Source organism: Neopelma chrysocephalum, unplaced genomic scaffold (genome assembly GCF_003984885.1).
Source record: "Neopelma chrysocephalum unplaced genomic scaffold, ASM398488v2 Primary Assembly neopelma1_180889, whole genome shotgun sequence".
NCBI classification, from domain to species: Eukaryota; Metazoa; Chordata; class Aves; order Passeriformes; family Pipridae; genus Neopelma; species Neopelma chrysocephalum.
The window spans coordinates 1-9,213 of record NW_020937691.1 but is presented as its reverse complement, the minus strand read 5'-3'; the positions used below and the strand labels follow the sequence as shown (position 1 = coordinate 9,213).

Below are 9,213 nucleotides of genomic sequence, written 5' to 3'. Positions count from 1 at the left end.
GAGGTGCGTGTGTAGTACCACGGCCAGTCCTCCATCACGCAGAGCAGTGTTGGCAGCACCTTCCGCAGCGTGGTTCCCGATGAGGCTATGGTCCTCCACATGGTTGCAGCAGCTCTGTGGAGTCAGAGCTCTGCGTCAGGGGGATCTGGACCACAGTGCCCTGACGTGGGCAGCTGCAGGGGCCGAGTGACAGAGCCACAGTGCTTTCAGGGGCAGGGGGATGATGGTGAGCCCGGAGCCCTCAAGGCAGCTGGGGCCCGTACCTGTCACATGAGGGAGCACAGCGCAGGAGGGTGATGGTGACATCCACGGGGTGTGCCTCGGTCAGTGCCAGAAGGGTCTTATCCAGCACGTGCCCAGCAGACACATTGGAGGTCAGCCACGAGTGGATGGACCTCACCAGAGGTGGCACCTGGAGGGGACACAGGGGAGAGTTGGAGAGCTGCCAGAGGGAGCAATTTCCCGGCTTCCGCCGAGAAGTGCTTCCCCTCCCACTACACTGTGCCGGCCTGAAAGGCTGAGGGGGCCCAGCGGAACAAGCTTGAGGGCCCACACAATCCCTGCCCACAGGCTGCTTACTTGAGCAGAGACAACTCTCTCCTGAGGAACATGCAGACTGGGAGCATCGGGCAGGCGCTGAACGGGTGTGCTGTCCGCGTCTGCGATGCCCTCAGTCCCTGGGGCGTCAGCCTTGGCCTTGAGCTCGGTGGGGTTGGGCTCAGGCTGTGCCACGACATTGGTTGTTGAGGTCCCGGCCTTTCTACGCCGAACGGGAGCAGATTTCCGCACCCTCTGCGGGAGAACAAAGGGCAGGGAAGAGAGGGATGTGCCATGGAGAGCTCCGCCAGCGGTGCCAGGCTGAGCAGTGAGAGCAGGCCCAGCCCAGGGGGGGATGGCTGCAAGTACCTGATGAGCTCTGCGGAAGCGGCCCCGGGCGCGGCCCTGCTCTTGTGTCCGGTGCCGGCCTGGATCTGGCAAAGAGCGAGCGCGGTCAGAGCTGAGGGGCTGGGGGACAGGCCGGAGAACACAGCCCAGCCCTGCCCTCCAGAGGCAGGGCCGGCCCCAGGATGCCCAGTGCCTGGAGCTGCTGGGGGATCAGCCCCGGGCCCTCTTCCCCCATTCCTTTCCCTGGCCATGTCCACAGGAGATGGGATGGGATGGGATGGGATAGGATGGGATGGGATGGGATGGGATGGGATGGGATGGGATGGGATGGGAAGAGGCCCATCTGGCTGCAGCCACCAGCCCTGTGGCCCAGCTCTGCCACTCACCCTCCTGCAGGGGCTGGAACTGCTCCGCCTCCTCAGGGTGTTGTGCTGGGGCAGGCCTAGGGCTTTTCTCCTTCTCCTCCTTCTTCACCCAGGCCAGCTTGCAAACCCAGGGGGGTCTCTGCTCCATGCCTCTGCCTGGCTCCATGGCTACCTGCGGGAGACATGGCGTGGAAATGTGTGGGGGACCAAATCCTGCACAGGTGCCTTGAAGGCATTTGCAGTAGAGGAGTGCTCGGAACGCTGCAGGTCATCAAGTCCCACAGTCTGGCCAGGAGAGGGCCTCAAAGGCTTAGGGGGCCCAGCAGACCTGACTTGAGGGGCCAGACTGTCCCTGCCCACAGGCTGCTTACTTCCAGAGAGATCACTTCCTCTTCAAGAACCTCCAGACTGGGATCATCGGGCAGGTGCTGAACGGGTGTTCTGTCAGCGTCTGCGATGCCCTCAGTCGTTGCACCGTCAGCCTGCGGGGTGAGCTCAGGCGGCGCGGCGTTGGAGGTTGTCGTGTCGTCGGTCACCGCGGTGTCACGGTTTGCTGGGCCATCGGTCGACGCGGTGCCGACATCGGGGTCAACCTGGAGCTCGCTCGGCGTGGGGTCAGGCTGCGCCGTGTCCTCAATTGGTGTGACCCTGTACTTTCTTCGCCGAACGGGAACGAATTTCAGAAAGGCCTGCAGGAGAAGGAAGAGCAGGGAAGAGAGGGATGTGCCATGGAGAGCTCCGCCAGCAGTGCCAGGCTAAACAGTGAGAGCAGGCCCAGCCCAGGTGGCCATGGCTGCAAGTACCTGTGCTGCCCTGCGGAAGCGGCCCCGGGCACGGTCCTGCTCTTGTGTCTGCTGCCGGCCTGGATCTGGCAAAGAGCGAGCGCGGTCAGAGCTGAGGGGCTGCGGGACAGGCCGGAGAACACAAGCCCAGTCCTGCGCTCCACAGGCAGGGCCGGTCCCAGGATGCCCAGCGCCTGGAGCTGCCGGGAGACCAGTCCCAGCCCCTCTTCCCCCCCTGCCTTTCCCTGACCATGTCCACAGGGGATGGGATGGGAAGAGGCCCATCTGGCGGCAGCCACCAGCCCTGCGGCCCAGCTCTGCCACTCACCCTCCTGCAGGGGCTGGAACTGCTCCGCCTCTTCAGGCTGCTGTGTTGGGTCGGTCGCAGGGCTAACCCTCTTCTCGCGGAAGAGCCTGTGCAGGCTCAGGCGTCTTCCCGCCATCCCACAGTCTGGCCTTGAGGGCACCTGCAAGAGGGAGACACCTCGGAAGATCTCTGCGTCCCCAAGTCCTGCAGGCTGCCCTGGAGGCCACCTGCCGCAGGGATTGGAGACTCCTCGGAAAATTTCCGGGTCACCAGTCCTGCGGTCTGGCCTCAAGGGCAACTAAAAGGGAGAAAACCCTGGGAAAGGGTAGGGGTTCTCAAGTCCTGCGGTGTGGCCTCAAGGGCACTGGCCGCAGGGATTGGAGACACCTCGCCAAAGCTCCGTGTCACCAAGTCCCGCGGTCTGGCCTCAAGGACGCTCGCACCACAGAAAAGCCTCCAAAACGCTCCGGGTCAGGAGGAAGGAGTTGGCTGCACGGGGGCTCCGCACAGCACCGCTCTATCCCGTCTCTCCCGTCGCACGCTCCGAGGAGCACTGAGGCGTGGCCACGTCACCACCGGTACTATGTCATGACGTGTCACAAAGGGCCCTGTGACACCCTGCCCCGTTGCACGCCATCGGCGATGCCCGCCGTGTCACAAAGGGCCCTGTGACACACTGCCGCGTGCCCTGGGGCCTCCCCCCGCCCGGCCAACCTGCCCCAGGTCGGAAGGAGCCCGTTCTCCAAAGTATCTAAGACAGCTGGACATGAACTTTAGGCCCAGCTCAAAAACTAAGCAAAGCCTCCCCTGCTGTGCCTGCCCACAGCAGCAGAAGGAGCCCCCTCGGCTGCCGACGCGGGCGCAGCGGGAAGGGCACGGGGCCTCCACAGGAGCTGGCACGGGCTCCTTGGCAGAAGTCCCGGCTGGTGGCCCTCCCAAACACGGGGCTGTGACACACCGAAGGAATATGGGGGGCAAGGGCACCAATGCCGCTCTGACCCCATTGGCCGGGGCTGCAGCAAAATCAGCAGCTCTGGCAAGTCCTCGCCCAAGGAGACCTGCCAGCGCCCCGAGTCCTGGCAGGGGTGGTGCCCGCCTCCTGTCCCAAAGAGGTGTGCCCCTGGGGGACTTCTCTGCCAGAGGGCGGCCAAAGCCAACGGGCGCTGATGTCTGCGCTCTTGCAGGGGGCCGTTGGGAGTGGTAGCCGGAGCAATTGGTGGCAGTGCTCGGCATCCGTCAGAAGGCAGAAGCAGTTTCTCCTCGCGGGAATGATTTGTGCACGGAAGTGATGACCTGCAGCACAAAACCACCGTCAGTTGCTGAGTTTCGCAGGAAGATTAGATTGCTCAGAGATCCTGTCAAGTTTCCTTGCATTCTGCCAAATAAAAGCTGCCCAGTCTGATGTTCAAAGCTCCAGGTGCTGTGTGTCCGACTGCGACTGCCAGCTGATATCCAGAGCACTGGGGAGAAGTGAAGGGGATAGGGAGAACTCTGGGATGCAAACCTGTTCCGTGTCTCTGATTAAGGTGCCAGCCCACTGAAGGAGCAGCCAAGACAAATGCTGGAAGCAGACGTGTTCTGCCAGTTGCTGCTCTCGCATGGACACGGGGCACCTGTGTTCCCACAGGTCCAGAACACTTGATCCAAGAGCAATGAAGGGCCATGCATTGGTAGGGAATGGGCTCCAGCAAGGCCACAGTAGGATCCTCTAGCAGCAAAACCTGAGCTTGTGACCTGGGCCATTTTTGCAGCAGAGCCCACAGTGCTGACTTCCCTCCATGCCTGAACCTCATGGTATGAGGCCCGGCTTCAGCTTCTGGTGCTTCTTCCTTCCCTTCCAGGAAGGCCTGGATTTGGAGTTTAGAAGCCCACGCCTGTGTTTTTAAGGTGCCTGCCTGGAGGAGAGGTTCAGCAGCTGCAGCCCAAGGCTCATGTCCCATCCCAGTCTCTAAGGCTGGCCCCAGTGCCAGTGCCTTGGGATGCCTGAGTGTGGAAGGTGAGTCTGCCCTCAGGCACGGCCGTGGAAGTCAGTCAGGATGACAGGCTGCCCCCGAAGCTGCCCAGTGTTGCTGTGAGGCTGGGCAGTCAATAGAAAGCCGCTGTGGCCACTTTTCCTGAAGCCTTTGGCCAAAGCACGTGCGACTGTGCCCACAGCATCCCCGCTTTTGGCATCGTGGCCGGTGTGGGAGCCTCACTGAGGAGGCCCAGGCGCTGTGGGTGCTGCTCCTGTGCACAGCCTGCTGCTGTTGTCTGTGGCGCGGAACCGCTTGGGCAGCAGCGACTGCGCAGCCCTGCCCGAGGAGCCCCGCGCCCTCCCCGTGCTGGCAGCAGCTCTGCGGGCCCAGAGCTCTGGGTCAGCGGGCTCTGGGCCACAGCCCCGTGGGCTGGGCAGCCGCAGGGGGCCTGGGCTGGCCCACAGCCCTGCCTGTGCCCCTGCCCCTCGCCGGCAGCACCCGGCGGACGCGCCCCAGCAGGGCCCCCTTCTCCTCCTTGTCCCCAGCCAGGCCAGCCTGGCCCCCTTGGGGGTGTCCCCACCCTCCTGGCCAGGATCCAGGGCTTCTGCCGCAGAGATGGGAGATGCCCCGGGCAGGCGCCAGAGCTGCCGGCTGGCAGGGAACCGGGGGGCTGCATTGGGGTCTGCTTATGGCCTCTACCCCCCCAGTTCCTCAGGGCTTCTCACATCCTGTCCCCTCAGGGCCTCCTCTGCCCATCCTGTCCCCTCGCAGCCTCCTGCCACCCAGCCCCTCCTGGATTCCCCTCAAGGCTTCCCACTCCCTTGTCCCGGCAGGGCCTCCGCAGCACCTCATCCCTTCAGGGCCTCCCAGCGCCCCGTCCCCTCAGGGTCTCCCCCAGCCCCGCCAACCTGCCCGGCGGCGGCGCAGCCCTGAAGGAGCTCCAGAGGAACCGGCTCCAGAGGCACCTCCCAGCCCTCAGCAATCCAGACAGCAACACACGGGCAGGCCACAGATGCTGCTTCCTGCCCGGGACAGGGCTTGTGGCCACCTCCAAGGACCAGCTTCTCAGGGATTCCCACAGCTCCAGGCTCTGCCCATCCACTCTGCCCCAAGTGTTGAGGCTCCAGCAGAACCCCCCAAGGCCAAGGGCCTTTTGGGCACTTGCTCTTCCCCACCGCACAGCCGGGCAAGTGTTGCTGAGCACAAGGGCCCTTTTTCCCCTCTTCCCCGATGCCCTGTGGACACCGGGCACCCAAAAGAAGCTCCTGGGCCTCTGGGTGGGACAATATTTATTGAATAGTCCTACGCTGGGGTAAAAGGAAGGGCTTGCAGAGAAGAGGTGTCTTCCCCACAGGCTCGGGTGGCCCCAACAGACAGAGCTGCCTGCATCAACTCTGCACACAGCTGCAGCAGCACAGGCAGACTCAGCCCCACAGAGAAGGCCGGCTGTTCCACGCCCCGCAGAGCTGGTCTCGGAGCTGCTGGAACCTGGGGTAGGGAGCTGTCTGGACGTTTCCGACAAAGCGGATGATTTCAAGCGCCAGGCTTGAGACAGTGGGGCTGCTGTCGTCTGTGATGGCTTGAAGGGCTGGAAGAGAGAGGAACAGAGCCAAGGTCAGAGCCCGGATCGGTGGTGACGCGAGGAGCCCCTCCTGCCTGGGCCATGCCACCAAGCTCTTGCCATTGCCAGGAGGGAGCAGGGCCCAGCAGGATCAGGCAGAAGGCGCTGGCCAGCAATACCCCCCGTGGCCCTGAAATGTCTCTCTGCTCTGCCCACGCCACCCCTCATCCCTGCAGGGAGCAGAGCCCTGCGCAGCCAGGGCAGGATTGCAGCTGCCTGCCCAGGGTCTGTGCTCCTCCAGCAGCCCCCAGTGCCCTCACTCACCATCGATGATGAGCTGCAGCTCATTGGGCTGTCCCCTCAGGTACCCCCCGGCGATCCCTGGGAAGACAGATCCTGTCACGGCCCCAGCGGCACAGCTGCCCCCCCAGCGGCGCTGCCAGCCCGGCCACACGCCCTCCTGCCCTGGCAGGGTTGAGCCCGGGGCCTTCCTGCCTTGCGGTGCCCCAGGGCTGGGCTGGCACGGGGCAGCAGCAGCCGCCGGGGCACTCCACAGCACATCCCTGGGCCGGATGCTGCTGCCGCTGCAGCAGCCGGGGCTGGGCCCGAGCTGCAGCGGGGTGGGGAGGGACCGCGGCCTTGTGGCTCACCCATGAACTTGACGGCTGCCTCTCGCAGGGGCTGCTGTGGGCTCCGCAGGTACGGCAGGGCCTGGTGCATGTACTTGGCCACTCGTCTTCGGTCCTTTTTCAGCTGGAGAGAGCGGCAGGGCATGGAGGGAAGGGTTGGCTGGGGCTCTGTCCCTTGGCCGGGCGCTGCCTGCGCCCAGCACTGGCCTCCCCTGCCCGCACAGCCCTGAGGCCCGGGCAGCAGCCGCTGGGGCCGGGCTTTGGAGGGAGCAGAGGGCTGGCTGCTCCCTGGGAGCGGCGGGACTGCCCTGCCCCAGAGCCCAGCTGGGCCGGGGCTCCAGCGGCACCCTGGCTCGGGGGCAGAGGAGCCCGCAGAGGAGCCTGCACGCCCCAGGGAAGGCAGCAGCGTGTGGGGCACAGGCTGCTGTCCCACAGGCGGGTGCAGCAGTGGGCAGGGGCACAGTGCCAGCCCCACACTCTGGGCATGGGGGACTGGGGCTTTGGGGCCGTCCTTACCAGGCACTCGCCAAAGCTCCATGGCTCCTCTGTGTTCACCAGGTGCCCAAGATCCCTCCTCTTCAGGAACCTGGTCACAGCCAGCAGTGCTCCCTGAGAGGCCTGCAGAGCAACAGAGACCAGGACATGGCAGCGCAGCCCAGGGCACGGGACCCCTGTCCCTGGACCAAGGCCAGGAGGAGGCTGGAGCCCGGGGGGTGCCAGGCCAGGAGGCGGCCCAGCCCCCTCCCACGGGACACCAGAGCCCACGAGTCCTCACCCTTTTCACGAGCACCTTCTCGTCGTGCCGGTGGAAGTAGAGCGGCAGCAGGCTCAGGCACACGAGTGGCTTCAGGGGCCTCTTTCCCTCTCTCTCGATCACTTTGATCACACGAGAGAAGAGGACCATGGAGCCCTGCCGCACACTGCTGTCGTCCTGGCGGAAAGAAAGAGGAAAAGAGCTCAGCAGCAGCTTCTCCAGGCCCCACTGGGCACAGGCCTGAAAATCCCCAGGGACCAAAGTTTCCCAGCAGTACCCAGAGCCCGTGGCGGGGGGGGCACAGAGCCTTACGTGGTCAAAGAGTGGCCGGAGCGCCTCAGCCAACTGCAGGCCGGTGGGGGTGGATATTAGGGGGTCTTTGCTGCGGACTCTCTCGTGGCGCCGTGTCCAGAGACTGGTCCAGAGCACATGGTCGAGCACAGAGAGGGTCATCCAAACCACATCTCTGTCTGCATCCCCCAGGAGCTGCACGAGCCTTTCACTCAGGCTCCAGATGCTCTCGGCCTGTGAGGAACACAATGCTGTGCCGTGAAGCCACGAACGGCTGCACCACCAATCCCGCTCCAACGGGGCAGCCCCACGTGCTGCCGCGTGGCCCGGAGGCCAAAGGCCTGTCCCGAGGGACTCGGGCAGCTGAACGGGGAAGCAGCAGAGTTGGGAGCAGCTGCCACCGCTCCCGAAGCCCAGCCAAGCCCAAGCGACTGCCCCAGGATTCCAGCGCGGCTTCAGCCAACTGCCCCTTCTCACCATCACGGGATCCTGGCTGAGTGCCACGACGACTCTGAGCGCCAGTTGACGCCGCTTTTTGTTGGTGCTCCCCAAGTTCCTTGAGAGCGTCTCCAGGACCCTGTCACCGCATTCTTTGGTGTCCAGGCAGTCCAGGACCTGAAAGGCACGGAGCAGTGACGGGGTGCCCAGCCGGCAGGAGCCCGGACCCGCACAGGGCTGGGCCCAGGCAGCAGCCCAGGGCGCAGCACCGTCCCGGCAGCTGCGGCTGGCAGAGGGCAGAGAGGTGGAGGCAGCTGGGCGAGGCAGCGCTCGCCAGCAGGCTCACCTCCACAAGGAATGCCATGGCAGGCAGGTCCCAGCACAGCTCCTCCCTGCTCAGCAGCTCCAGCAGGTGGAGTGTGATGCGGGAACACAAGGGCCTGGAGACATGGCGCTTCTCCCTGGCAAGGGGAAAAAGGTATCATGGACCTGAGCCAGGCGGGCAAACCTCTCCCGGGAGGGACTGACAGAGGCCTGGTCTTTCCCCACCAGCCCAGGAGGGGACGAGGGCACTCTGGGAGGCGGCTCCTCCTGTGCACCCGCCTCTCCCAGCCTTCTCCACTCTGCTCGGCCGTCCCTCGGTGACAAGACCCTCTGGCCCACGACCACGGGCACTGTGGGAGGTGCCCCGTGCACAGGCAGAAAGGACAGGGGCAGCGGGGACAAGGGGGTCTCACCTGGCCAGCAGGGCCACTGCGTAGCGGCGGCTGTGAGCGTTGAGGAGCCTGGCCCAGCCACCATTGTCTTCCACTGAATTCACCCCATCCTCCCAGTGGAGACAGCAGAGCAGGGCCTTCATGGTCAGCACTGCAAACCTGTGTGCAGAGCAAAGCCCAGGTCATGCTGGGAGCCCTGGCCCCAGCCCTGAGGGCATGGGAGGGAGGGGAGGACTGGCACGGAGCACCTGTTGGGGTCGGTGGGAAGGTCGTGCTGCTCCTGGCATCCCCTCCAGAACGTGTTGACCTCCTCTGACGTCTGCTCTGTGCTGTCGAAGACTTGGAAGAGCAGATCGACGAGGAGATGAGGGGAATAGTCCATCAAAGGCCCTGGGCACTGGGGCTCCTGGACAATCATCCACAGGGCCAGAGTTGCCTGCAGAAGACGAACCACCCGGACACAGCAGTCAGTGCCAAGACATCCATGTGGCAGGGCCCGAGCGTGGGAGGGGAAGGCCAGGGGAGACTCG

The 9,213-nt window shown here is 64.7% G+C and overlaps 2 protein-coding genes across 2 annotated transcripts; both read right to left on the bottom strand.

The window, feature by feature from the left end:
• Positions 1–7: 7 nt before the first annotated feature.
• Positions 8–3,285, bottom strand: LOC113962472 (the record flags this gene model as incomplete). Its single annotated transcript, XM_027673225.1, has 8 exons — positions 2,361–3,285; positions 2,054–2,118; positions 1,622–1,939; positions 1,272–1,422; positions 907–971; positions 580–792; positions 264–412; positions 8–114 (listed from the first exon to the last, which is right to left on the bottom strand). Coding segments are annotated over exons 1-8 (1,183 nt in total), but the record flags the coding sequence as incomplete, so codon positions are not given.
• Positions 3,286–5,575: 2,290 nt separating this feature from the next.
• On the bottom strand, positions 5,576–9,123 carry LOC113962471 (maestro heat-like repeat-containing protein family member 6). The gene is made up of 10 exons (XM_027673224.1): positions 8,932–9,123; positions 8,705–8,842; positions 8,314–8,428; positions 8,007–8,144; positions 7,551–7,763; positions 7,260–7,415; positions 7,001–7,102; positions 6,506–6,608; positions 6,180–6,236; positions 5,576–5,882 (listed from the first exon to the last, which is right to left on the bottom strand). The coding sequence occupies exons 1-10, from the start codon at positions 9,099–9,101 to the stop codon at positions 5,719–5,721; spliced, it is 1,356 nt and encodes a 451-aa protein (XP_027529025.1). The 5' UTR covers positions 9,102–9,123; the 3' UTR covers positions 5,576–5,718.
• Positions 9,124–9,213: the final 90 nt, after the last annotated feature.